General features: G+C 59.7%; 2 protein-coding genes across 17 annotated transcripts in view; one reads left to right on the top strand and one right to left on the bottom strand.

Moving 5' to 3' along the window:
• The first annotated feature begins 1,501 nt into the window (after window positions 1-1,501).
• On the top strand, window positions 1,502-13,141 carry TCIRG1 (T cell immune regulator 1, ATPase H+ transporting V0 subunit a3). Of its 3 annotated transcripts, none has more exons than XM_047877386.1 (20): window positions 1,502-1,605; window positions 3,979-4,099; window positions 4,473-4,551; window positions 5,212-5,432; window positions 5,530-5,615; window positions 6,128-6,254; window positions 6,336-6,418; window positions 6,579-6,672; window positions 6,753-6,965; window positions 7,488-7,632; window positions 10,069-10,208; window positions 10,283-10,440; window positions 10,521-10,611; window positions 11,204-11,322; window positions 11,414-11,627; window positions 11,881-12,009; window positions 12,168-12,272; window positions 12,352-12,469; window positions 12,716-12,893; window positions 12,990-13,141. In XM_047877386.1, exons 2-20 carry the CDS (start codon window positions 3,983-3,985, stop codon window positions 13,066-13,068), a joined length of 2,496 nt encoding a protein of 831 aa, XP_047733342.1. In that variant the 5' UTR covers window positions 1,502-1,605; window positions 3,979-3,982; the 3' UTR covers window positions 13,069-13,141. The 3 variants fall into 3 exon arrangements, with proteins under 3 accessions (XP_047733342.1, XP_047733344.1, XP_047733343.1); XM_047877387.1 differs by lacking the exon at window positions 1,502-1,605 and adding an exon at window positions 3,618-3,636; XM_047877388.1 differs by lacking the exon at window positions 6,579-6,672.
• Window positions 13,142-15,538: 2,397 nt separating this feature from the next.
• The window catches only part of CHKA (choline kinase alpha), a 61,731-nt gene continuing 49,469 nt past the window's right edge, over window positions 15,539-27,800 (bottom strand). For 10 of the 14 annotated variants that reach the window (XM_047877397.1, XM_047877399.1, XM_047877398.1 and 7 more), the window contains 6 exons: window positions 27,145-27,203; window positions 25,210-25,297; window positions 24,347-24,455; window positions 21,512-21,618; window positions 20,039-20,120; window positions 15,539-15,771 (listed from right to left, as the gene is read on the bottom strand). In XM_047877397.1, coding sequence (XP_047733353.1) covers window positions 15,712-15,771; window positions 20,039-20,120; window positions 21,512-21,618; window positions 24,347-24,455; window positions 25,210-25,297; window positions 27,145-27,203 — 505 coding nt within the window. In that variant the 3' untranslated portion in view covers window positions 15,539-15,711. Of the gene's footprint in view, window positions 15,772-19,811; window positions 19,941-20,038; window positions 20,121-20,209; window positions 20,412-20,798; window positions 20,897-21,511; window positions 21,619-24,346; window positions 24,456-25,209; window positions 25,298-27,144; window positions 27,204-27,800 lie in introns of those variants that run through there. The other 4 variants (XR_007156192.1, XR_007156193.1, XR_007156191.1 and 1 more) reach the window with 4 other exon arrangements.

Raw genomic sequence — 27,800 nt, 5'->3', positions numbered from 1 at the left:
CCCGGGAAGTGTCTGTGTGCCTCGCCCCCGGCCAGCCCCGGTGGCTGTGGGATGCTGAGCTCTGCAATAATAAGGCAGGCTTAAAACTCCTAAATCACCTCTAATTTCACTTTTCCCAGGTAGAACCAGCCTTAGGTAATTGTCATGGAGCCTATATCTGTACACAGAGAAACAGAACACTTCTAAAAATGGATCAGGGGGCGCCTGGGTGGCTCAGTGGGTTGAGCGTCCAACTCTTGATTTCAGCTCAGGATGCGATCCCGAGGTCACGGGGTCGAGCCCTGTGTCAGGCTCCGTGTTGAGCGTGAAGCCTGCTTGAGATTCTGTCTCTGCCCCTCCCTCTCCCGCTCTCGCTCTAATTAAAAAAAAAAAAAAAAAATTAAAAATGAGTCAGGCTATCCAGCTCCTGACTGGATTCTTCCCCCTTCTGACTTGTCAGAAACTGCACACGCGTGTGTGTGTGTGTGTGTGTGTGTGTGTGTGAGTGTCTGTGCAGCACCTCTAATGCCGTTTTGTAACAGTGGGGTCCTGGGCTCCCCTGCACCAGGAGGTATTGACCTGAGGCCCCCATTGGTGCTGTTTGGTTGTGTTGAGGGGTCCTCCCCACCCTGGAAATAGACCTACAGTGCCCCAGGATGGGGGCCCCCACTTTTCAGAGGACACTGACCTTGGCCGTACTTTCCACCCCCAGCTCTGGGGCTCCATCTGCCCACCACTCCACCCCTCAGAGGACCTTGCCATGTGGGATTCAAGGATCACTAGAGTTGAGGGGCCCCTTGCACCTCCTGTCCCCGGTGGGTATGGTCCTGGCCCGCCCAAAGTGCAGGCAGCTGGGCAGGTGTGAACCTCAGCTCAGGGGTGCTGGGGCAGGACCAAAGTCTCCAGGGCGCCCCCAGCTGCAGGGGGGGGGGGGGGGGAGCGACAGCTAACATTGGGTGCCCAGCCCTGAGTGGAAGGACATAACACGGCCTAGCCCTCCATGTCCTGTTGCCATTGAGGAAAAAGGCCCAGAGAGGGTGAGCACCTACCCAAGGGCACAGAGCACTGGGCCTGGAGCTTAGGTCCCTCCCCCGGGTGGTCAGAGGCAGGAAGGTGGAAGGATCCAGTGCAACTGTGGTCTCATGAGAGGCGGCGGCGGTCCCGGAGGTGAGGGAGCGTGCGGGGGACACACGGCTCTTGGGAGCCCAAACCTCAGCGTGTTGGGGTCCCTTCAGCCATAGGCCCCTAGGTGGGGGTGGGGGTGGGGTCCCATGCCCTACCCCGGCCGCCTCCCCGCACCCTGGGCCACGTAGGCGTGCGCGGTCGGCGCCGGTCTGTGTCCGCGCTCTGGTCTCTGGGCCCCTCGGCACACTCCTCCAATGGTCCCCCAGGAAGTTAGGGCGGGCGGGGTCGCAGCCGGAGCCCGGCGACCCTCCCAGCGGCTCTCGGGACTCCGGGTGGGGACTGCGGGGCCCGGACGGGACGGGGCGGGGCGGGGCTTCCGTGGTCCCGCCCCTCGCGGCCCCGCCCGCCGGGGAAAGTGAGTTGCGTGGGCGCCGCGGCGGGGAGCGCAGTGCCGGGAGCGGAGCGCAGAGCCGAGGGGCGCCGCGTGCTGCTGGCCCGGGGGTGAGTGCCCCGGCAGGGGTCTGCAGAGCCCGCAGCCCCGTCTGCCACCCTCGCTTCGCCCTGCGCCCGGAAGGGGATCTTGGAACCCCCACCCAGCTGGATCAGTGGATGAGACTCAGTCTGCCGGCCCGCCCGCCGCCCGCCGGGTGTCAGGCCTTGGTGGGGGCCACAGTGGCGAGGAGGAGGAGGAGGGGGAAAGAGAAGAGGAAGAGGAAGATGGGGAGTTAACAGCCACTAACTACGGAGCCCAACTCCGCTGGGCCTGGTGGCGCGCTGGTGGCGCTCAGAGCTTTCTCTGTGGCATCTTCCTCGGAGGGCGGGACCCATTCTACAGATGAGGAAATTAAGGCCCACCCAACTACAAAGAGGGAGAGCTAGAGGCAAATAGGGTCACTCCAGCTCCAGAGCCTACTGGTCTGGAATAGAAGAGGCCTCAGGCCCGCCCCTCCAGTCCAGCTTTCATCCCTGGGTCAGGGGCTTAGAGGAGAGATCTGGGGGTTCCTGGAGTTGGCCTTGGCCTCAGTCCCTGAGGGACCAGAAGGAGGGGATATAGAGTGAGGAGAGGGCTGCAGTCTGGACCCTGAAGGCCACAGAACTGAGGAAACTTCATTTGCTCCATCAAAGGGACTGGGGTGGCCCCTGGCTTGGGTAGGGGCCAGGGAGGATGGGGGGAAGGGGTGAGCCAGTGGAGTCCTAAAATGTGGGGGAGGGGTCTGACCAGCTCCCTACACACCGGGCCCACCCCAGCTTGTCCTTGTCGCCAAGGGAATTGCCGAGGGTGAGGCCCTGTGAGTGAAGGGTGCAGTGTGGGGCCGCTGGACCCTTGGATCCCCAGACCTGGTTCCCTACAACCCTCCAGCCTTTCAGGGTGCTCAGGGCAGAGAACACATATTTCCTCTGAGCACATATTGTGCACTGGGAGTTCCAGACCCGCAGCCCCAGGGCCGGGCTCCTGCCTGGCTCGGCCACCTGCTGACCACCTGATCCCAGACCTCAACTCTCCAAGTGCATTGACCCGTCTGTAAAACAGGCCTACGGGGTCCTCTCCCCCCAGGATTGCCATTAGACTTAGAGGTAGTGTGGGTAAACTCTCATTATGTTTACTCCCTACTCAGGTCCTGTCTCTCCTGGGGCTGGCCAAGTCCCATTTACCCAAAGAGGAAGTGAAAGTCCAGAGAGGGTGAGAGACTCCCCCAAGGTCACACAGCCAGTCACAGTTTGGGCAGGGCTCTGAACCCTGCTCCCTGGCCTTCTGGGGATGGAACCCAGCCCCTCCTGCCCACCCTTCCCTGTCCAGGGCCCAATGCTTCTGCGGCCTCGGGCTGCCTCTCAGCCTTTTCTCCTCTTCCAGGCTGGGGCCGGGGCTCCATTCCCTCGTTAGACCGAAGTAACCCAGGCCCCGGGGGGGCGGAAGTGACCAGCTGGGCTGGCCCCAACCGGCCCAGACAGCCGGCAGGGCCTTTGGTGCCAATTGGTCACCCTCTCAGTTGGGGACCTCACTCGTGTCTGTCCCCTTCCCCCACAGTTTGAGAGCTAAGGAGACTGAGTCCCACAGAGGGGAAGTGGCTGGCCCTGGGCCCCCAGGGCGGGGGCCATGGAGTCCTGGCTTGTGGGCCAGGGCGTCTGCGGGGCCTCCTCCCTCGGCATTTGGGCAGGGCCCCGGCGGGCCCTTCCTGCCCGTGTCAGTTTCCAGTTTCATTTTGTGGATTTCGACACCTGGGAGGCTGTTCCGCCCCAGTGTAGACAGCAGCTGCCAAGCAGTCCGGGCCTCAGGGGCATGTCTGCCGCCAGGCATCTCGGGCCTCAGTGAGGGGAACCGGCGGAGACCCCGCCCCCTCAGCACACACCCGGATACCTCGGGGAGGGAGCAGGGCTCCAGCTGCCCGTGGGGACAGGCCCGACCTCAGTGCTGGGTGTCTGGGTCACGGATGGGTGCTCCCTGGTGTAGAAGGGTGAGGGCCATGGCACTTAGGAGGCCGGCTGTCGGAGGTGACCCTTGGCCTGGGGCGCCGAGGGTGCTCAGGATCCCAGGTGAGGGCAGGCCACAGAGGAGGGCCAGTGGGAGCAGAGGGCCAGTGTGAGAAGAGCCGGTGCCACCAGCGGTCAGGGGTGGGTGTCCGGGACAGGGCAGAGCCCGCTGGGAAAGAGCTGGAGTGAGGTCGGGCTGTGGCTCAGGCTCCCAGTTGCACGCTTCCTTCCTGTGTGACCGCAGCACCCCTTTGAGGCTCCCCAGGCCTCAGTCTCCCCGTCTGTCAGATGGGGTTGGTAGCGGGACCTTCCATGGATGGAGCCGCGGCGGACGGAATCCCTACTCGACGGGGAGCCGTCTGTGGTCCCCGCCGACTGAGCCCTCACCCCCTGCCCGTCCCACAGGACCATGGGCTCCATGTTCCGGAGCGAGGAGGTCGTGCTGGTGCAACTCTTCCTGCCCACCTCCGCTGCCTATACCTGCGTGAGCCAGCTTGGCGAGCTGGGTCTCGTGGAGTTCAGAGACGTGAGTGGGGCCGGGCGCGCGTGGGGGCGGGGCTTGTCCTTAGGCATCCTAGATGGTGCGCCGCCACCCCCACACGGCCCCTGGCTGTGCCTGAATCCCGGCAGCCTCTGCCGTAGGTCCTCTGCTCCCCGAAAGGCCAGCCTTACGCACGGCTGGGACATCTCGCCTCCTGGGCCCCGTCACACCGTCCCCGGGGCACGCAGAGCCTGGTCCGTCTCCAGCTGGGCATCTGGAGGTTCATGGTGTCCTCACACCTTTTGGTGGGGGGAGGGGGAGGCAGCCATGGCCTGTAGAGAGCCAAGCCTGGGCCCTTGGGTGGGGACCTCCCCGGCCCCCTCCCCAGAAAACTGACGCCTCTGTGCGGCAACCACAGCTCAATGCCTCGGTGAGCGCCTTCCAGAGACGCTTCGTGGGGGATGTTCGACGCTGCGAAGAGTTGGAGAAAACCTTCTGTGAGTTGGCCCCAGGCCCACATCCCAGGCAGGCTTCCTGGGGGAGGTGCCAGTCGAGCTTGGGCTGAAAGGAAGAGTCCTGGTGCCCCAGGTGGAAGGCAGAGAAGAGAGGTCCAGGCCAGGCCCTGCAGAGCCGGGATAGGGCAGCTGGGGTCTGTGGGGGCGTTCTTGACAATGGGGTTTGCTTGGAAGAGACCTCGAATACCGCGTGAGGGCCTAGGAATTCATCCAGTGGTTGCTGGGAGCCACCATGGTTTCTAAGCGGGGGAGGGGCTCAGAGAGTTTTCTTTGCTACAGATGGACTGGGGTGGGCAGAGGCCAGTATCCAGGGACAGGTGCCCCAAGGAGCTGCTGCTTCTCTAACCCGGACAAGAGGGACCCCTGCCCTGGACCACCACCGTGGGGCCCAGGCCCTGGGCGGGGGCCGTGGCCAGGGCACGGGAGCGGGCAAGCAGTCCACACGAGCTTGGGAGGAGATACAGGCTTGGCCTGGGGTTTTTCTGGGGGTCCCGGATCCAGTGAATCGATTAGCTGGTGGCCAGCGGAGTTTGGGGCGGCATTCGGGACCCCCTAGACATCAGGCAGCCCTCGGCTAGCGGTGGCCACTAGCCGGTGTTGGCCCCCGGACGGCCTCCCCTGACCCCGACCCTCCGCACCCAGTGTTCCTGCAGGAGGAGGTGCGGCGGGCCGGGCAGGTGCTGTCCCGGCCGGAGGGGAGGCTGCCCGCGCCCCCGCCCCGGGACCTGCTGCGCATCCAGGAGGAGACGGACCGCCTGGCGCAGGAGCTCCGGGACGTGCGGGGCAACCAGCAGTCCCTGCAGGTCCAGCTGCACCAGCTGCGGCTGCACGCTGCCGTGCTGGGCCAGGGCCACAGCCCGCCGGTCAGCTCCAGCCCGGGGAGGCGGGGAGGCTCGCGTGGGGCTGGGGGTGCCAGGCCCCCGTCCGGTCGCGGGGCTCACGCTGCCTCTCGGCTCCCAGTTGGCAGCCACCCACGCCGATGGGCCCTCGGAAAGGATCCCCCTGCTCCAGCCCCCCGGGGGCCCGCACCAGGACCTGAGAGTCAAGTGAGTAGGGGGCGCTTCAAGCTTCTCAGCCGGAGGCCCTGACTGACTCCTTGTCCGGTGCTCTCCTCGCCCACCCTCAGATTGCCCCCCGGCCTCCTCCTTCTGGCCCAGAATTTCCGTGGCTCGGGGCGGGTTCTCCTCTTTTTTTAAAATGTTTATTTATTTTTGAGAGAGAGAGAAACAGAGTGTGGGTGGGGGAGGGGCAGAGAGAGAGGGAGACACAGAATCCCAAGCAGGCCCAGGCTCCGAGCTGTCGGCACAGAGCCCGACGCGGGGCTCGAACTCACGAACCGCGAGATCACGACCTGCACCAAAGTCGGATGCCCAACCGACTGAGCCACCCAGGCGCGCCGGGTTCTCCTCTTCTGGGCCCTGCCGGGGTGGGGAGGCTCCGGCCTTCTCCCTGGGAGCAGGGCACCCGTGCCTGGCAGACTGTCCTGAACAGGGGGCCTGGCCAGGGCTAGGTAGGGGGAAGCTGGGGCGGCCCCCGCCCAGCCCGGCCGGCCCGGCAGCTTTGTGGCAGGTGCCGTGGAGCCCTCCAAGGCTGCCGCCCTCGAACGCCTGCTCTGGAGGGCCTGTCGTGGCTTCCTTATCGCCAGCTTCCGGGAGACAGAACAACAGCTAGAGGACCCCGTGACGGTGAGGGCCGGGGAGGCCCGGGCTGGGGGTGCGTCCCGGGCGGGGCCAGGACCGCAGGTACAGTGGGGCCCCCTCCCGCAGGGCGAGCCTTCGACGTGGATGACCTTCCTCATCTCCTACTGGGGCGAGCAGATAGGGCAGAAGATCCGCAAGATCACGGACTGGTGAGATCTGGGGGGGGGGGGGGGGGGGGAAGAGGGGGGCCTGGGCGCCCGCTGTGCTTGTGCCTGTCACCACCCTGTCCCCCGCTCTGCCCCGTTACTCCGCCTCTGCCCAGCCGGAGCCCCCTGGGGCTCCCCTCACGTCCCCCCTCCTCCCTGCCAGCTTCCACTGCCACATCTTTCCGTACGCGGAGCACGAGGAGGGCCGCCTCGGGGCCCTGCAGCAGGTGCAGCAGCAGAGCCACGAGCTGCAGGAGGTGGGCGCTGGGGGCCGGGCCGGACGCCCCGCACCGCCGCACCCCTGCTCCTCCTAACCCCCACCCCGCGCCGGCCGCAGGTCCTGGGGGAGACGGAACGCTTCCTGAGCCAGGTGCTGGCCCGCGTGCAGCAGCTGCTGCCGCCCTGGCAGGTGCAGATCCGCAAGATGAAGGCCGTGTACCTGGCCCTCAACCAGTGCAGCATGAGCGCCACGCACAAGTGCCTCATCGCCGAGGGCTGGTGTGCCGCGCGCGACCTGCCCACCCTACAGCAGGCGCTGCAGGACAGCTCGGTGAGTGCGGCGGCTCTCCCACCGCCCCCTCCGCCAGGCAGGTGCCTGTTCCCGGTGCCGTGCCTTGGCCAGGCCCCCCCCTCCCCTTCCTCCGGGGAGGCTGCCCTGATGGCCTCGGCCATCCCGAGGTCGTAGAAGCCCTGGGACGGGCCAGAGCACCCTGGAGGCCAGCTCAACAGGCCCTGGCCCGGGGGATCTTGGGCCGTCGGAGGGAGCCTCGGGCTACGCATCCGTGAAATGGGTGTCACGGCCGTCTGCCGGCGCCCCGTCGGCTCTCTCACGTGTAGCGATGGGGCTCCCTCTCCTGGGTCAGCTCATCTCAGGCTCTCCCTGGATCTCCCGCGGTTGGGGCAGGTGGGGCTGGTCGACCTCTCTCACAGAGGGGAGGAGCGGTCCCGAGGCTCCCAGGCGCCCGCCCAGGGAGCCCCGCCTCTCCAGCCGGGTCTGGCTGGGCGTGTCAAAGGGTCCCTGAAGGTCCCCGCCCTCGGTCTCATCCCTCTGTCTGCCCACCCGGTGCCCCAGAGCGAGGCAGGGGTGAGTGCCGTGGTTCACCGCATCCCCTGCCGGGACATGCCCCCCACGCTCATCCGCACCAACTGCTTCACGGCCAGCTTCCAAGGCATCGTGGACGCCTACGGCGTGGGTCGCTACCAGGAGGTCAATCCCGGTGAGAGCCATGGAGCCCCGCGGTGTCTCCCCACTGGACCCGTCCCGCCCCCTTAAGTTGAGAAGCACACTCCCAGCATTCCGGGGTGGGGGTGGGGGGCAAGGGGAGGCCGCGTGGGAACTTTGTGTTTATCCCCAGCAAACCCCCTAGCGAGGCTTACCAGGGGTCCAGCTGTGCAAAGAACAGGCTTTGCCGTAGAAACAGTTCAGGTTTGAGGTCCCACTTAACTTGGCACATTTCGTCGTTTCTCTGAGCGTCAGTTTCCACATCTGTAAAATGCGACACATAGTTCGGCCCTCAGAGCGGTGCTGGGAAGGCTGCCCGTCATCAGATCGCAGGGCAGCAGTCCTTGAGGCCAGAGTTAGCCGGCCCAATGATGCGCTTTTAGGCCGCACCGTGTTTGTGAGAAGCGTGAATTGGGGCCGTCGGGCTCTCCCAGGAGCACACCCTGAGGTGGGGACTCAATTAAAGAGAGGTGCTCCTGGGAGAAACCAGTCAGGGACCGCAGGGGCAGGGGGGAAAACTGAGGGCTGGGGAGTTGCGGGGGCCACAGGGGGGTGGCTCTCCTCCCTCCCCAGCCCCCTCTGCACTCCTGGGGCACCTGGTCTGTCACCTGCCTGGTTCTTCTCCCTCCAGACACAGCTCTCCCTGCAGCAGGCTGGCTGCAGTGTAGCCAGTGGCCCAGCGGCCCCCGTGTCACCGGGTGGGGACCACGGTGGGTCTCTGAGCCCAAAGAATGGGTGTAGGAGGTGAACCACGGTGGGGCCCGTTTTTGGAGAGGACTTAGTAATTGGCCAAGGAAGGGTCCTGCCTCACCCAGGGGGCTAGAGGCAGGGTGCCGGGACCCCCCGAGGTGGCCCAGGCAGGACGTGAGAATGGAACCATCGAGTGAACGGTGATCAGGGCCGCATGCAGTCCTTCGGGGCCTGCCGTCCCGCGGGGTCAGCATCCTGGAGCTCGACCTGGGCCCCTCCCGTCTCTCGTGCTCACAGCTCCTCCGTGTTGGCAGATGCCAGTCCAGCTAGGGCAGCCTGACCACCAGGCGGCCAGTTGACAAAATGCCCCCAGCTCTCGGAGCAGTCACTTTGGGGGGTATCAGTCCGCCAGGGCTGGTGCAGCAAAGCACACAGGTGGGGGCTTAAACCACGGGTACTTCTCGTCTCCCAGTCCAGAGGCTGGAAGTCCGAGATCCCCGTGTCCGCAGGGCCGCTTCCTTCTGACGGGGACTCCGTTCCAGTCCGACTTCTGTGCTTGGCTTGGAGACGGCCACCCTCACGTTTAAGCGGCACTCTCCCAGGGAATGCGTCTGTGTCCGAATCCCACCCCCCCCCCCAATTTTTAAAGTCTATTTTTTTTTAAGTTTTTTTATTTTAATTTTTTTTTTAACGTTTATTTATTTTTGAGACAGAGAGAGACAGAGCATGAACAGGGGAGGGCCAGAGAGAGAGGGAGACACAGACTCCGAAGCAGGCTCCAGGCTCTGAGCTGTCAGCACAGAGCCTGACGCGGGGCTCGAACCCACAGACCGCGAGATCATGACCTGAGCCGAAGTCGGATGCTTAACCGACTGAGCCACCCAGGCGCCCCTTTAAAGTCTATTTTGAAAGAGAGAGAGCGTGAGCATGAGCAGGGAAGAGGCGGTGGGGGGGGGGGGGTTGGAGAGGATCCCAAGCAGACTCCACGCTGTCAGCACAGAGCCGGACTCGGGGCTCAAACTCACAAACCGCGACATCATGACTTGAGCCGAAATCCAGAGTCGGACGCTTGGCCGGCTGAGCCACCCAGGGGCCCCCAAGTTTCCTCCCTTTTATCGGGACGCCGTTCCTATCGGGGTAGGGCCTGTTCTGCTGATCTCCTTTCCCTTGATCACGTCTGTAGAGACCCTACCTCCAAATTAAGGCCACTTTCTGAGGGACTGGGGGTTAGGACTCCAGTGCATCGTTTTGGAAGGGACACGACTCCACTCCTCACGGGGATGTGCGTTGTGGTCCTCGTAACGCCCGTTAGGGGTTTTTCCCATTTCGCTGAAGGGAGAGTGAGACCTCAGAGGTTAAGCGACCAGCTGGGCCTTCCGGAACTTGCCATGTGTGGGTCAGGACTGCCACCGGGCTCTCTGTTCTTTCCGAGTGTATGCTTGTAGCTCTTTTAACAGCAGCAGGACCCGGTTTACATCGAGCGCTGCGGCCCACCGGTACTGCCCTGATAAACTCACGGGCAGCAGCTCTACGAAGCAGCAGTATTGAACCTCCAGTTTATAGATGTCGGAACGGAGGTTCAGAGAGGTTAAGTCACTAGCCCACCGTCACACAGCGAGGGCTCTGGAACGCAGACACACGGCCTGGCGCCCCTGCCTTGCCAACACCCGTCCACGTTTCCTGGGGTCCCGGGGCCTGTCCCTGGGGGTCCTGGCTGACCGCCTGGCCCCTCTGCCCGCAGCACCCTACACCATCATCACCTTCCCCTTCCTCTTTGCCGTAATGTTCGGCGACGTGGGCCACGGGCTGCTCATGTTCCTCTTCGCCTTGGCCATGGTGCTCACGGAGAACCGGCCGGCCGTGAAGTCGGCGCAGAACGAGGTGAGGGCCGGCCCGGGGGGGCCGGGTGGGTTGGGGGCCCGCGGCGGTCCCTCACGGTGCCCCCCCCCACCCAGATCTGGCAGACCTTCTTCAGCGGCCGTTACCTGCTCCTGCTCATGGGCCTGTTCTCCGTCTACACCGGCTTCATTTACAACGAGTGCTTCAGCCGCGCCACTGCCATCTTCTCCTCCGGCTGGAGCGTGGCGGCCATGGCCACCCAGTCGGACTGGAGGTGAGGCCGGGCCGCGGCACCACAGCCCCCCCCGCCCCCCGCCCCCCGCAGCCCCCGACCACCCCGTACTGTTGCCACAGTGACGCGTTCCTGGCCCAGCACCCGCTGCTCGCCCTGGACCCCAACGTCAGCGGCGTCTTCCTGGGACCCTACCCCTTCGGCATCGACCCCGTGAGTCCCTGCCACTTGCCACGGGCGGGGGTGGGGGGGGGGTGGGGGGCAGGTGGGAGGGCCGGGCCGGGGCTCCTCCGCTAACCCTGACCCAACCTTGACCCTGACGTTAACCCTAACCCCCCGCCCCCGCCCTTCAGCCGTGCTCGCCGAGCCCCTCCCGAGTGCCGGGCCTGGTGCCGGGCACAGGAGGTGCGGGGGTCCGGAAGGACGAGGGGGCCCCCCTCGCTTCAGAAAGCGGAGAAGCGTATGGTAGTAAGGGCGGCCCTCGGCTTGTTCTTGGCCTGCTGCGCCGGGCACCGTCCCGTGCCCTTGATGTGATGTGATGGGATACTTAGACAACCCCGTCAGCACCGCCCCCATTTCACAGATGAGGAAGCAGAGGCACAGGAGATCACAGGCTCAGTGTCCCCTAGCTAGGAAGAGCTGGGGTCTGGGCCATTCCCCTCTGCCGCCCCACAGCGGGCAGGTGGGCCACAGACGTGCCGAGGCCCCGCGGGGGCAGACGGGCTGCTGAGGGACCCGGGCGGGGAGCCCCCCCCCTTCCCCCCCCCCCCCCGCCGCGTGACACCCGTCCCTCCTGCCACCCCAGATCTGGAGCCTGGCCGTCAACCACCTGAGCTTCCTCAACTCCTTCAAGATGAAGATGTCCGTCATCCTAGGGGTCACCCACATGACCTTCGGGGTGGTCCTGGGAGTCTTCAACCACGTGTGAGGGCCCGGGCTCCGGGGGACACCGGGGCAGGCGGGGCCGGGGCGGCCCGGTGGGTGACCCGGCGACCCCGCCCTTCTCCCGGCGCAGGCACTTCGGCCAGTGGCACCGGCTGCTCCTAGAGACCCTGCCGGAGCTGGTCTTCCTGTTGGGGCTGTTCGGCTACCTGGTCTTCCTCATCGTCTACAAGTGGCTGCAAGATTATGCCGCCAGGGCTGCCTCGGCCCCCAGCATCCTCATCCACTTCATCAACATGTTCCTCTTCTCCCGCAGCCCCACCAACCAGCCCCTCTTCCACGGGCAGGTGCGCAGGCGCGGGGGTGCCGGCCCACACCCACTACGGGGCCACCCGGATGGAGCCTCATCTGAGAATCGGGGACGCGAGTCAGACCTCCCTCCTCCGGGGAGCCGGGGAGGTGGGAGGAGGGCCGGCGCAGTGGGCGCTGGAAGCTTCCCCGCTCCCCCGGGGGAGGGGCCGGCCGCAGGCTCTCTGGGCCCGGGCTGGGTGCGCGGCGCGGCTCAGAGAGGGCCGGTGACTGGGACCCCCTCCCCCGCAGGAAGCGGTGCAGTCAGCACTGGTGATCCTGGCCCTGGTCATGGTGCCCGTCCTGCTGCTCGGCACCCCGCTGTTCCTGCACTGGCGGCACCGCAGCCGCTCGCAGAGGGGGCCCGCTGGCCGACAGCCGGTAGGGGGAGCGGGGGGGGGGACGGGGGGGGGGTTGCCGGGAGGTTTGACCCCACCCCGGCCTCCTCTCGGCCTCCGAGGGGCTGCGAGCGGGCGGCGGCGGTGGCGGCGGCGGCCCGGGCCCCGTCCCTGCTCATGCCACCTGCTCCCCACCCCCAGGATGAGGACAAGTCCGGGATTCTGGACTCCTCCGATGCATCCGTGGCCGGCTGGGGCCCTGATGAGGAGAAAGCGGGGTGCCCGGAGGACGGAGAGGAGGCCGAGGTGGGTGTGGTCTCCCCGGGTGTGCGTGTGGGGTGCCGGCCGCCGCCCGGCCCGCCCCTCACAGCTGCCCGCCCCTCAGTTTGTCCTGTCCGAGGTGTTGATGCACCAGGCCATCCACACCATCGAGTTCTGCCTGGGCTGCATCTCCAACACGGCCTCTTACCTGCGCCTCTGGGCCTTGAGCTTGGCCCACGCCCGTGAGTGACCCGGTCGCGGCGGGAGGGCTGGCCGGCCGCAGCTCGAGTCCTGGCTGCCTCTGCCGCTCAGAGCTGCTGGCTGGGTGGCCTGGGCGGGTCACTTCTCCGGGCCTCGGTGTCCCCTCTGTAAAGGGAGGATGTTGGAGGAGATCCCCCACCGGCTCCACAGGAAGGCGGGCTGCCGCGGGGGGCTGGGCGGGCACCCCCTTGGCCCTGGCCTCCACTGCTGCCTCCCCGACCCCCCAGAGCTGTCGGAGGTCCTGTGGGCCATGGTGATGCGCTCGGGCCTGGGCCTGGGCCGCAAGTTGGGCGTGGCAGCCGTGGCACTGGTCCCCATCTTCGCCGCCTTCGCCGTGTTGACCGTGGCTATCCTGCTGGTGATGGAGGGGCTCTCGGCCTTCCTGCACGCGCTGCGGCTGCACTGGTGAGCGGCCCGCCTGGCCGGCCCGGGGGGGGGGGGGGGGGCGCAGCGCGAGGGCCAGGGCCTTCCCCTCACTGGCTCTCCCCTGCTCATCCCCAGGGTGGAGTTTCAGAACAAGTTCTACTCAGGCACTGGCTACAAGCTGAGCCCCTTCACCTTCGCTTCAGAGGAGGGCTAGTGTCTGTCTGTGGCCGCACCCCGGTCCCTGCCCTTAGCTCCGGAGACAAGAAATAAAGATGTAGGACTGGGAACCACGTGTCAGTCCTGTCTGCGGTGCCGGGGGCTGGGCAGGCAGGCCCGGGTTCTGGGCATGCGCCGGTCCCACCCCCACGGGACTCCCGGTGTCGTGGGTCCCACACCCTGCTTTATGCTCGTCTCCCTCGTCCCCTCCTTTGCAGCTGAGGTTGGTGCAGGGTACGGCGGGGTGGGAGGCCCTGGTGTGGGATCTAGAGCCTCGAGAAGTTGGGGAGAGGCCCCACGGCACATCTGCAGTAATCCCAGAGCCTTGGGGTGAAGTAGGGGCAGAACTAGGACCCAGGAGAGATGTTTCCAGCACATTCTAGTTCCGAATGAGTGTCTTACCAGGCTGAGCTGGTGGGGAGTGAGCTCCTCATCCACGGGATGCGCAAACTGGCTATAAGAGAATGTTCCGGACACTCTGGGCATGAAGGGTGATGTCTGGCACAGATGGGCCAATACTTCCACGCCCTGGTGCCAGCCCCACCCCAGGCACTCACGATGGTCCAAAGCGAGGACACACACACACACACACACACGCACGCACGCATTCCACACGGGGCAGTGATTACGTACATACACACGCCACCGTCCTGCAGAGAAGGGCAGAGGCTGTCCAGGGCCCCGCGGGTGAGGCCGAACTGGCCCCCAGGCCCCACCGCCCCTTCAGGGGAGGTTGTGGTCTCTCCCATCCCTCCCTGGGTGACCGGTCCTGTTCCCCTGAGGCCATCCTCCGGCTGGTGGGGTGGATGATGGCATTTCACATGTCTTTCTGGCCTGGGTCCCCCCACCGGCTAGAAGGCAGCACTAGTGCTTCTCAGAGGCCTTGCTTGCTCTGGCCGAAGAGCTGCAAAGTGGTTCTTCCGGCAGGAGGCCCCGGGAACAAAGGCCGCTTTGAGGCCAGAGAGGCCCTGGGCACAGCAAGCCGGGTGGCCTGGCGCTCATCTGGCCAGCTGCTGGGAGGAGCCCGTCCCCTGGGTCCAGGACTGCCCTGCTCGGAGCCCCCAGACGCGGTGGGGAGGGCGTGGCTGGCGGGGCCACAGGGCAGAGCCTGGGTGGGCACAGGAAGGAGGGGGGAGCATCGCTCTGGGTGAGAGCTTACGCAGGCGTGAGGGACCGTTTATTGCTCAGATACCAAAACACATTCACCCGGTTAAAATTTTAAATGTCTAGAAGGGTGAATAGCGGGAAATGTCCCTCCTGCCTTGGCCAAGCAACCGTTCAGTTTCCTCCGGGATACACCATTGCTTCCAGTTTCTACATCCTTCCAGGGGTCTTTATGGGGATGGGGGTGGGTTGGGAGCCTTGCCTGACACTTAGGACACGCCTGACAAGGGTGACAGTGAGGAGCGGTTTGTATGCTTTTATTGTTTGTATAGTACAATCTCTGGTAGCAGAAACGTGTGCACAAAATAACAATTCAAATAAGAGTTCAGAGTAAAAGAAAATCATCCCAAAGGACATTTAATATATACGGGTGTCACAGGCCTACTGCATCCACACCCCCACATTCCGTATACTGGCTGCTCTTTCCCACCAGAATGACCCGTCAGGGACACGGCGGCGGGGGGGGGGGGGGGGGGGGGGGGGGGGGCAGCGAGGGCGGGGGCACCTGGCCGAGGGCCAAAGCCGGGCCTCCGGCGCCCCACGGCCCCCAGCAGAGGGAGCCCCCGGGCAGGACGATGCCAGGGCAGCCAGCCCGGTCGCAGGATCCCCGAGCAGAGGCAGAGGAGGAAGAGAAAAGCTGCAGACGTTCGGGCCAACCCCGCTTTCCACGGGGAAGGCAGCCGGGAGACGTGTGTGTCCCCAGGACCCCACACTGCTCCTCGGCCGGCCGTGGGCTCTGCCACAGCCGCCTGCCCGCCCCGAAGCCGGGGTTAGAGAAGCACATTCAGTTACGGAGGAGAGCAGGGCGGGGGAAGCGCCCGGTTAGGGGGCGACGCGCCGGCCTGACAGGTCCCCGGGGGCTACGGTCACGGGACGCAGACAAACGGCTCACCCCCCTCCCGAGCCGTCTGCGGTCTCGTGCATCCGCCACGTGGACCAGAAGGTGAAGGAGCAGCTTCGGAGACTCGCGGCCGGGCCGCAGAGCGACGTCACAGTCTGGCCCGGCTGACGGGCCACCCTCGGGAGCGAGCGGCGTCTACACACATCGTTCGCTACCCCAGAGAGCCTGGCTGCCGTGCTCACAGCCGTTAATTCACATCCTTGAAAAAACCAACGTTAACCAAAAAAAGTACCCGCAGGAACACGGTTCACTCTTGCTGTCTGCCATATCTGACTGAAAACTTCAGGCCCCGGACACAAGATGCCTTGCCTAGATTAAAAGGATTCTGAGATATTGCACTATTGTACTATATTTCTGCTTCCCGATCTCATCGCAGAGTCCTAGTGAAATCGTAAACAAGATATGAAATAAATGTTACTCAGTTTTAATACAGTCTTTCGTATCATACACATCTGTGTTGGGCAGCGAGACATCCGAGCCTTCGTGCCGCAGGTACGGCAGTCGGAGCACCGAGGGCCCCTCTGGCTCGGCCGCCCCTGCACGGTCCAGGGATGAAGCCGCTGGCGCCTCCCACGCTCACACCCCGAGCTTCCTCTTCTGGTCGAAATAGGCATCGAACCTTGCCTGGGCATAGTCCTAGGAGACACAAGGAAGGGCAGGCTCACCAAGGACTCCCGCCCAGAGCCGCCCACGTCCCGCACCCCCCCCCCCCCGCCCCCGCAGGGCAGGGCCCCAACCACCAAGGGCACAGAACAGAACAGCTCCGGCTGCCGCAGGCTGTCCGGGAGCCCAGGCACCAAGCTCAGTCACCCTGGCCACCCTGGCCCCGAAATCCAGACGGGACCCCCGCCTACGTATTTGTGCGCTGCCACGGTGCGCCATCTTGTCGACCGGAACGCTGCAGACAACGATGCAAACAAAGGCTCCCTTCTCAAAGGAAAAGGTCCCGGGGGTGTCAGGAAGCAGAGGACAGAGGTGCAAGAAAGGACGCACCATGGGTTTTCTGGAACCCCCTACGGCATGATTACTGCCCAGAATGAGAGAGGGAAGTAAGAAAAGCTGGTCTCGCGTTCTGGGCATTCGAGAACGAGAACGGTCAAGCCACCGTGTGTCTCTGGGCCTGCTCCCCCATCCATCCGTCGGGGTGGACGACGCGATCTCTTAAGCACCTGCTCCAAACTGAAAAGCGTGTGACGCTAACTGCCGGAAGATCACAGCATCGCTGTTCACAATTCGGTGTTGGGGTGTAACTTCTATGCCACAAAAATTAACTCCTTCACGCACACGGTTGGGCAGTTTTCACAAACGCATACATCGAGTTCAGCAGCACCCCCACAGTTACGATGATAAAGAATATTCCGGCACACTCGAGTTTCCACGGGTCCCACCCCGCCGCCTGGCCACAGGCAGCCTCTGAACCGATCTCGATCGGTACGGATTGCTAATAGAAAGCTTTTCCATAAATGGAGTCACCCGGTCTGTACCCTTTTGCCTGGCTTGTTTCACTCAGCGTTAACGTTTCTGGGATTCATCCGTGCTGTGGTGAGCATCTGGGTTCATTCTGGCTTACTGCGGGGTACTTTTCCATCATCTGGACCTCACACGGCACATTTATCCGTTCATCCGATCGGCATGGAGGGTATTTCCATTTCAGGGCTATCACACAGAAAGCTGCTGTGAGCATTTGAACCCAAGTCCTGGCGTGGATGTATGCTTTCACGTCTCCTGGATCCATGATGCCACAGTAGACTACTGGGCTGTACGGTAAATGTGTGGCCGGACTGTCTTCCAGACCGGCCAGACCCTCTCACCAGCCCCCTCGGCAACGTATGCCAGTTCCGGCTGCTCCACATTCCTGCTAACGTCTGATATTGTCAGGGTCTTAAAGTTAGTTTTAGCCACCATCACAGGTGTGTAGGGAATCACACTGAAGATTTGATTTGCATCTCTTTTTATGACCAATTACATCATGCAGACAAAAAGATGTGTACTGGCCATTTGTTTCTCTTCTGTGCAGTGTCCCAACCTTTTGCCTGTTTATAAAGGAGGTTTGGTTTCTTGCTAAGTTGTGAGTTCTTTCTATATTCTAAATACAAGTCCTGGTCAGATACAAATTTGCAACATCTTCTCCTGTTTGTGCTTGCCTTTTTATTTTCTTAAGGATGTCACTCAAAGAGCCAAAGTTTTTCATTTTGATTAAGCCCAACTTACTTTTATGGTCAGTGCTTTATGTAACCTAAGAAATCTCTGCCTCGGTCAGGAAGCTTCTCTCTTGTGTTTTCCAGACACGTGGTGGTCTGAGCTTTTACATTTAGGTCTGTTCTCTCTTTCAAGTTAACTTTTGTGTATGGCAGGAGATCAAGGTTCAGTATTTTTTCCATATGGCTATTTAGTTGTTCCCACATCAGTTTTGAAAATATAACCCTTTCTTTCCCCCAATGAATTATTGTGGCCCTTCTGTTGAATACTGGTTGGCTATATGTGTGAGTCTATTTCTGGGCAGTGGACTCTGCTCCATTTGACTGACGTCCGTCTTTCCACCAATGCCACACTGTGTCGATACATCTCGAGATCAGGCAGAATGAGTCTTCCGACTTGGTTCCTTAGTTTTGGTTTCACATACATTGTAGAATCAGCTTATCAGTTTCTGCCAAAAAGCCTGTGGGGGTTTTGACTGGGATCGTGGAGACTCTGGAGATCGGTTTGGGAAGAACAGACTCTTAATACTGAGTCTTCTGAAGCCATGAATGTGGTCTCTGTCTCCATTTAGGCTCTCTTAGCAATGTTCTACAGCTCTCAGTACACAGGTCATGCACATATTTTAAAAACCTTATCCCTAAGTATTTCATACTTTTATGCCATTGTCAATATAGTGAAATTTCATCTGTAACTATTTCTACCATATAGGAACACAGCTGGTTTTTATACACTGCCCTTGTATCCTGTGACCTCGGTAAACTCCCTGCATAGTTCAGCTTTTCTATTGATTCTTTTATATTTACTCATGTACATGATCATGTCACCTATAAAATAAAGGCAATTTTTCTTCTTCCTTTCTGATTATGAATTCAATTTATTGAATAAATATATGGTCATTTGTTATGTCAGTCTTGGTAATTTGTATCTTCTAAGAAATTGGCACGTGCACACTATCGATCTGTTGGCATGAAGTTATTCATAATATTCTCTTACCCTTTTTAGCATCCATAGGATCTGTAGTGATGTCTTCTTTATGCCTGGTATCAGTCATGTGTCTTCTCTTAACTTGCTCAGTATAGCCAAAAGTTTATAAATATTATTGAACTTTTCAAAGAACCAACTTTTGGCTTCACTGACTTTCTCTCTCTCTCTCTTTTTTTTTCCCATTCATTTTCTATTTCAACGATTTCTGCTTTTATTTTTATTTAGTTCTACTGACTTTGGGCTTAAGCTCGTTTTTCTCTTTCTAGCTTCTTAAGGTCACTGGTTTGAAAACTTTCTTATCTAATACAAACGTGTAACCTTCAAAGCCACAAGTTTTTAAACACTACCCGAACTACATCTCACAAATTCTGATATACTGTGTTCCCTTATAATTTTCTTTGAAATATTTTGTTTCATTTCTTCTTTGATCCAGGCCTTATTCAGATGTACTGTTTAATTTCCAAGTAACTAAGAAGTTTCAAGATTTTGTTGTTGTTGATATCCTATTAAATTCCACCAGGGTCAGAGTATATTCTCTGCATTTCAATTCTTTTCCACTTGAGACCTATTTTCTAATGCTCAGCATATGGTCCATCTTGATGAACATTCCACATTCAATGGGCAAGAATGTACCTTCTGCGGTGGGCATCAGTTACGTCAAGCCGGGAGAGTGCTGTCCACTCCTCCGTCCCTCCTGCTGCTGTGTTTCTGGCTCTGCTGTCACCAAGGGAGGGGGAGGTCTGCTCTGTGGGTCCGCCTCTCTCTCCATCAGTTTTCTCAGGTTTTGCTTTACGTCTTTTGAAGCAAGAAAGGTATGGACGCATTCACGATTTTCTTAATGTCTTCTAGATCAATCGATTCTTTTATTATTACGAAATTATTCTTTATCTCTGGTAGTATTTTTTTGACGTCTACTTTGCCTTACAATAATCACTTGACCGTGACTAAATCTGCCTCAAAACTCCATATTCCCCTTCTCTGGCCTGAGACCACCTGTGCAGTACCAACCCTTCCGCCTCGTACAGGACTAGGGGATCAGAGAACTAGTCACTCCCACCTCCTGTCTCAAAGCAAGGTGCTCACTAGAGACGTTACGTGCCCCTGCCCTGGAACACGCTCCCAACACTCACCATGGGGCAACAGAGGGCTTAACTCGAGGTTAAAACTGCCTATGTCAAGGACGCTTCCTAAAGTTAGAAGAAAATGACAGCCTGGCTTGTCAAACTTGCCTGCAGCGACCAGGACGGCTCATTGAGTCAGCACCAGCCGCCCGCACGACGTGGGGTGCTGCAGGCCGGAGAACGGAGCCGTGACAGCTGAGGAAAACACAGAGGCAGACCCCATCGTGTTCCTTCACTCGCTGTCCCCTGTGTCCGAAGGGACTGAGGGCAAGGGCTGGACCTCCAGGGTCCGATTTCTACATCCCCCAGGCGAACCACAGGACCACACAGCATTCTCTGGAGCAGGGAAGGCCTGGCCTGCTGGTCACCTGCCTTTGCAGATGCGGAGCCAGTGAGAGTGGGTTAAATTATGCAGCCTTTAACCCTCAGCTTCCTGGGCTGAGCCTGCTGTCCTGGTGCCGGGTCGCCTCATTCACAACTCGCGGGGGCACAGGGAGCCCTCTGCAAAGAGCGGTCATTTACCACCAAGCATTCACAGACAGACATCGTTAACAATTTTCTTTCTGAGAATAGAAGAGAAAACCACCCCCAAAACATACCATGTACCCAAATTCAATGGAAGAAATCTTGGCCTGTACGATGGACCAGAGTCCCCAGAAGAAATGGGACGCAAGGGCAAACCTGTAATTACAAGAGCAGGAGACGCACGTGAGATGGGCAGCACCAGCCACGGGCCCGATGACGGAATTTCCTGCAGGTGGGCGTTTTACCTCCTCTGGATGCAAACTGGGTCTGCCCCGGCCAGCTCGGTGGGATTACACGCCACAGGGAGCGAGCAGCTGGGAGCACGGCTGCCGGCTCCGCCCACCTCTGGCTGGGGGCGGGTGGACTTGCCGAGTGGGACGGCGACAGTCACACGGTCACGGGACTCAACGGGGGCCCTGGGGGCCACACAGGCAGGCACGGGCTACGCTGGGAAAGAAACGCTCTCTGCTACACGTGTGAGCCCACGGCACCAGCAACCCTCAGGGCGCATTGTGCGGCAAGAGGGGGAAAATGCAGGCCTCTGCATAACTCACCACCCTTCCTGGAGCTGGATGCCGCCCCACCCTCACCCCTGCCCTCGCAGCACAGCGGTGAAACAGAGGAGGGTGTGACAGTCCCCATCTCTACGCCGCACCATGGCCTCGGTCACCGTGAAGCCACGCACGTGCCCCCTCACAACAGTGCCTGTGGGCTTCGCTGAATGCTCTAGTATCCTCCTCACCCCTGCTTGTACTCCCTGACCCTCTACGTGTCCCTTGGGGCTCCCCTTCCTGTCGGGCTCTCCATTTTTCTATTTTCTATCCATTCCCGAACCAGAGAGGGAAGCTCCGTGCTGCAGGGGGAGCCCCAGGGACGGCAGGGCTGGCCACACGCTCGGCAACAGGGGTGTGGACACTTCTGAAGACCAGGATCTGGAAGACATGATCTGTGCTAAGTGGGCTGGACAGAACAAGGTGGGTCAGAGGTACGGAGACATTTTTAGCAAGAATCTCCTGTTGTAACAGACCCCAAAGGATGGGAGTAACTCAAGCCTCCAGACTTGGGAGATGAGTGTATAGGATACACAGGGGTCTGAACCTTTACAAAATCCAGACGTTTCTCAGCCCTGCTTTGAGAGCTGCTGAAACAAAGTTGAACAAGCAAGACTCAGAACCAATGCTCACAATCTGTCATTATTTTTTAGAAGAAACACATTAATGGATGGTGCCCACCATTTCACGAGCATCGGGCGACAAGAGGGTGCAGGCCCCGGATGGCACGGCCTTGTTCCGCCGAGTCTTACACGTGGATTACAGTTTGGGGCACCATCCCAGCCTCCTGACCTTGTGCACTGACCCTGCTCCCCGCCCCTGCCGTGAGCTGCAATCTGGAGAGGTGTCAAATGTTCCCCTTTGGACAAAGTACAAGTCCTAGAGACGTGTGTTTGTAGAGAAGTTCCTAAAACACTCGGGATTGCGAGCAGTCACCCCAATTATATTCTGGAACAGGACAGCTATCTTTATCAATCAATGAAAGGAAACAATTACCTATTGACTTCAAGCAACATCTCTTCTTCTATAATGCACTTTTCTTCATTACTGAGGTTTTCAAATTCATTTTGGAATGCGGCCAAGTAATTGGAAATAAAGTGGAGCTTTAAAAAAAAGGAATTACATCAGAGTCAGTGATGGTTAGACAGATGGTGTCGACAGCTGTCAGGAAGCACTACACGTCCAGTGGACACCCCGCATCGCCAGAGACGCCTGGAGAAGGCCCAGCCGAGCCCGAGCAGCTCTGTGCCAGGCGTGGGGAGTGTGGAAGCTCGCTGATCCGGCAGGGAGCTCCAGCTTGCTGTCGATGCTGTCTTGTTGGCAAGACTAGTACGGGAAATTATGATGACTTCCAGCGAAAACAGGTAGAATCTAATCCACACTCATGTTTCCCATGGTCTGGGTGCAAAGCCTACATCATGCGTCTCCCCAGACTGGCTGGCATTCTGTGCGGGGTCACCGCAGGAAGCCCAGGCACAGGCGCCAGGGAGCCCAAAGGTGTTGGCAGGTGCCCCGCCCCCCCCCGCCCCCCGAGGGTGAGAGCTGACCAGACCGTGCAGAAGGGCCTTCCCCCTGCGGTGCCATGATTATCTACACATTTATGTCCGTCCGTTGGCCACGTCTAATTTTGGTTGGGAGAAGAGGGTCTACCAGGCCCCACACATAGTCCACACCCGCATTAGGATTTGGGAGATCCCATGTCCTTCAGTATTTCATCTTACACAGAACACAGCAAACTACCGCTTGCTTTCTCTGATAAATAAGGAAACGGCATCAGTTACGTGACCTAGAAGAACGCCGGGAAGCGATTACCTACTTGGAATGCCAACGCTGCTTCTCGACCAGCTCTGCCATCGCCCTTCTCCAAAACCGGCTTTCACACAGTGCACCCCCTCCCACCAGAAGGCATCCCTCCAGCCCAAGCACTGTCCTAGCAGGGGGTTCCAGAAGGAGTAAATCTGCACAGAAAAGGTGACCGCTGGCCCCTAGTAAATTCTACGCAGCAGGTGCTACTCTGAGCATTTGTTTCTGCGTATTACCTCGCCCCTCACGGTAACAAAATAATCTCTGCAGATGAGGAAATGGAAGCACAGACGCAGCAGGTGACAGTAAAGTCAGTAGCAGATTGGGATCCAAACGGCACAGTAGTTTCTAAAACCCATGCGTGAACCACCACACGTGATGGGTTAATTTCCAGGAGATACTAAATGCTCAAGTCGGCAGAAAATTTGAACAGATCGACACCCTGAGAGCTGGGGTCACCATTCATGGCCTTCTCTCCCAAAAAGTTCTAGGCCCACGTCTTCTTACAGGCAAAGTCTACCAAATCCTCAAAGAACGTCATGTTTAATATAAATTTGTTCCAGAAAATTAAAAAGGGACACCCGACTCATTTTATTAGACTAGTATAATCCTTATTCCACAAGCAGATACGAATAATGGTTTTTAAAATGAACGTTAAGAGCCCAATCCACATACGTACACAGATGTCAAACTCCTAAGTGAGAGACTGCTTAACTGGATCCAAGAGAGCGCTCCAAAATAACACACTTCACTCGAGTGGCCTATTTGAGAAATTCCAAGATGGTTTAACATTTTAAAACATCTCATTAACGGCCCGAAGTGACACAAGCGTGAGATTACCTCAGCGGTGCAGAGGGGGTATCGAAAAAAGACCAGTAACTGTTCGCATTGCTGTGCGGTGCTGGCGGTCACACGGCTCTTCTGTGCGTTCACAGGAAACCCGCCTTCTTACTGCAAAGCCCCTCTTCCCAGCTTGAGGGTTCTCACCTCTAGGGCCGCCCAGTTTTTACAAAGGTCTGCTTTCTTTTCAGTGAGGCAAAAGCTCAGATACCTGAAGACTGCCGTTTCCTCTTCCTCAGGCTAAAGGGCCTGCTCTTCCCCTCCCTTCCTTCTGACCTTGAGGGCCAGAACCAGCCTGGCCAACTGGCACCCAAGTCCATCACAGCCGGCCCCACGACGTGGCGAGAAGAGGGCAACGCCGCTTCTGTCCCACGGCAGGTCAACATCTGAACGGCAGCCCCGGCGGGTGGGCCACCGACTGGAGACGCCATCACCGCGCCTGGCGCAGGCGCGTGACCGAGAAACGTGTCCCGAGGGAGTCACGGCAGCAACTGGCCGCATCCCCGTCCTCGCGCCGCTCTGACCTCTCTGAAATGCCGCTCACTGGCGGGGGTGCCGCGGGAAGAGCGGTTCTGTGGCAGGGGGGTCGCGAAGCGGGTAGAGACGCCGTCCTGCACAGGCTCAGGGAAGCGGGCTCGGCCCTGCCTCTCCACAACCTGGCCTGCTTCCACCCCGCTGCCCACTCGTCCCCAGCCGCTCCAGCAGCGGGCTGAGGAATGGAGGAGGGGCTCCCAGGGGCGAAATTCCCACAGGGTGATTCGTCACGCGGCCCCGCGACCCCCACACTCGGGACAGGACAGGGAACTGGTTCACACCACAGTGGCTCCTAAGTCATGCCGCCCAAAAGATTACTTCTGTCTGCAGGGAGTGAAACACACACAGGGAACACCGTGATCCCCAAAAAGAAGGCCAGAGAGCAGAACAGAGGCTGGGCTTTTTGGAAAAAACCAGAAGGAGCTACAAAAGAGACCACCCTCTAACCGAACACAGGTTATCGCCGGCACGGGGATTAAAATGTCAAGTTTGTGTCTTGACACACAATAACATTTTAGAGCAAAACGGTCTGCTGAACCATTCTGACCCTTTCACAAGGGTCTTGTGAAAATTGAAGAAGTAATCAATTCTAACTGCATAAAACTGACTCATGTAATTTACCTCCTATCAAGCCTCCACCCAGTAGTCTCCTACCTGCTGTTTCTTGGTGGGGTACTTCAGGATGTTGGCTCTGAAGAAAGGGTACTTTTCATAGTTATAGTCATACATCCACTCACAGAAATGATTCCCAATGTCAAATCCCCTGAAAGAGAGGTAAGAGACGCTGCGAACAGGGCACCCTGCCACGGCACAAGGCTCCCTGGCCAGAGAAGGACAAAGGCTGAGTCGTGAGCACCCCTCCCAGCAACAAACTGTCCTTCCCGAGGTTCCCCGGGGATGACAGCGCCAGTGACAGGGAGAGCCAACGGGGCAGTTACCAGAGCCACAGCCGACCGGAGCCACGAAAGTGCCCATGACTCAAGAGCCATTGTTCAAGGGGCGCCTGGGTGGCTCAGTCGATTGAGCATCGGACTCTAGATTCCGGCTCAGCTCATGATCTCACGGTTTGTGGGAGGGAGGCCCGCACTGGGTTCTGTGCTGCCAGTGTGGAGCCTCTTGGGATCCTCTCTCTCTCTCAATCTCAATCTCTCTCTCTCTCTCTCTGCCCCTCCCCCACTTGCACGTGCGTGTGCACTCACTGTCTCAAAAAAAAAAAAAAAACTTAAAAAAGAACAAAAGCAATGGTTTGAGAGCCTCCTGCACTCAGGGCTCTGACCTCTGACACCAACAAAATACCAAGTTGCGCATCGTGACTCCTCACACCATCGCCCCCCACGAACCATGGAGAACAGGCCTCGCTGCCTCACGCACCACTGCAGGCCGCGGGGACAAACGCACCAGCTTCCGCTGTATTTTGTTGGCACTGCTGCCTATTTTCTGCTCTAATTGTTTCCTACGTGTATCATTAACCTAACAGAACGATACGGAAATAAACACATTTTACTGTAACGTGTTACCTGTAATTATAACTGCTGTATTCGAAGTCGATGAGCATCAGTTTCTGCTTTTCAGAATTCTCTCTGCCTTCCAGCATTAAGATGTTACCTGCAAAAAAGGTTTCGACGACGTGCCATTTACTGTGGGCTTCACAGTCGAAGGCACGAGCCCCCGACCGGCAGGGCCAAGAGCGGTTCTGATCCTCTCCGGGAATCCGAACCACACGAGTGAACGCAGGCCACAGAGTCCCAGGAGCAGCACTGTCACCCCCCCCCCCCCCCCAAAACAGAAGGCCCGGGCCGTGCGGACACAAGAGCCCCTGTTCACAGCAGCCCAAGAGTGACACGGCCCCGGGCTGACCCCCGAACAAGAATGGCCCGCCATTCGCTTGCTGGGGCGGTACTCCCCAGTCGTTCCACACAGGGGTGCAGAAGACGACGCTGGACTGGCATGCCAGAGTTCTGGCTGACCCAACATGCCCAGCAGCGCTGAGGCGGGGTGGCAGACGGGCCGGCTGCGGCCCACCAGCTAGGGAGCTGCGTCCCGGTGTCCCCCCCCCGACGAGGATGTCACCGGTGAGGGCAGCTACCGTGCGGATGGCTCCGGGGACCATACTCGGCCCCACTGCTTCGCCTCACCCACTTCTCCTCCTGAGGAGGAGGCCACAGGTGGCGTTCCTTCCGCCACAGGTCCCGTGAGGCCGAATTCCGGGCCACAGGTGAACTGACTGCCAGACCGGCTCTTCAGACACACGTTCCAAGATCCCCACACTCTACACGGCGTTCAGCGTGACTACGGGGCTGGGGGGTGGCACCGGCGAGCCAGGCTTTGCTAGGTTTTCGGCCCCTCTCTCTCCAGGGTTTCTGCAGGAGGTGCACTTTCTAGGCTTCTCGGCATCCATCTTCTGTTTCCGGTGGCCAGCAAAAGGAGACTTGGAAGCAGATGCCCAAAGCGGCAGAAAGAGGGAGACAGACGCCCCCAGCTTCTCTGGCCCTTGTACACATGGCCACCGCCGGCAGCCGGCCTCCCTCACGCCCCCGGTGACGTCTGTGCCGCTACCGCCTGCTGCCACGCAAACCTGTGGCTGACGTGTCTACACTGTGCGAGACGTGGCCAGCAATGATCAACTCTTCAATAAAACGTATTTTGGCTCAAACTGATGTCTTATCGATGACTGACCCTCAACACGGACTACCGTTAAAATTAAAAACAAACCGCTGAGCCTGGCAAACGGCCCGAGGGTGGGCATGAGCCAGCAGCGACGGAGAGGACAAGGACAGCACGGCGGAGCCTGCCGGGTGCCAGAGCACCGTGGCAGCACCCGTGGGACCTGCCCAGCTAGACCGGGCCTCCATTTGAAGTCACGGTGGGCAAAGGTGCTCACAGTAAGGGGTATCCGGTGTCGTAATTTCCCGAAGGCAGAGAGACTCAAGGCCATGCAGAGCGAACTGATCTTGAGAGTAGGTGACCTCGATTAGCCGCGAGGCGCTGCAGGTGGAGGGGACGAGGCCCCCAGGACCGATCCCGGCCACGGTCATCTCCTACTGTGCCCTCAGATTACCGAAGTCCTGTGTCCACCAGAGTAGACACTAAACGACTAAGTGACTTTGGAAGTTTCCGTCCTTTATCCTCCCAGGTTAGCGAACATTCTCATTTTTTCTTCTGTGAATATATTTCTTGCAAAAATGGGAGGATACCCCTGTGTTTTTCCAAAAGTTGCTTTTTTTCTCTTAACATATCCTGGAGATTTTTCTGTATAAAAACTCGACCTCATTCTTTTCAACAGTTACACAGCACTCCATTGTGCGGCCCTGCCATTATTCACACAGCCGTTCCCCTCTCCGCGGCCCTGGCACTCATCACACAGTGGACACACACACACACACACACACACACACTCAGCCTTCCAAGCAGACACACAAAGCCAGCTCCACAAAACAGGCAGCAATCCTTACCTTCCTGACAGTCGTTATGACAAAACACAACTGGAGAAGGGGTGGATTCCAGCAGCGACCTGGGAAAGGAAGGTTTTGTCGTCACTCGTCACACTGTAGGCCAGAGACAGAGCGCCACCACCTCTGTGCCCGGCGCTGCACAGGCGCTCCGCGGCGCCACACGGCCTCCGTGCAGTACTTTTCTCGTGGCCTCCGGGAGCGCCACCATCACGCGACGACAGCTCCGCAGCAGCTCAACCCAGAGACCCTCGTGAGCCCCCGGGGTGCCCAGCTCTTCCCGTGTGGGCCCCCTCCTGGAGGACCCTCCTCACGTGGCTGCGGGTCCTGGCCCCCCCCCCCCCCCCCTCCAGTATGACCCTCCTCATCAGTCTGCCTCTGGTCTCCGTCACACCTCTTACCACGACTTGACATTATGGGACGTGTTTGCTGGTCTCCGTCTCTCCTACTAAAACACAAGCGCCTTGAAGAAGGGCCCGGTCACCACTTGCTGGGCACCACGTGCAAATGTGACTGAGGAAGGCCGGGACCGCTCGCACTCGGGGCGAATGCCGGAGGCCCGCACCGCTGCACCCCAAAGGCCGGGCGGTAGCCCCTGCTCGGAGGCCAGCGCCGAGCTTCCTACTCCCATTTCCCCCCAGAGCTCGCGGCGCACGGTT

The sequence above is a fragment of the Prionailurus viverrinus genome, chromosome D1 (assembly GCF_022837055.1).
Source record: "Prionailurus viverrinus isolate Anna chromosome D1, UM_Priviv_1.0, whole genome shotgun sequence".
Taxonomy (NCBI): domain Eukaryota; kingdom Metazoa; phylum Chordata; class Mammalia; order Carnivora; family Felidae; genus Prionailurus; species Prionailurus viverrinus.
This window is presented reverse-complemented; position numbering and strand designations above follow the sequence as displayed.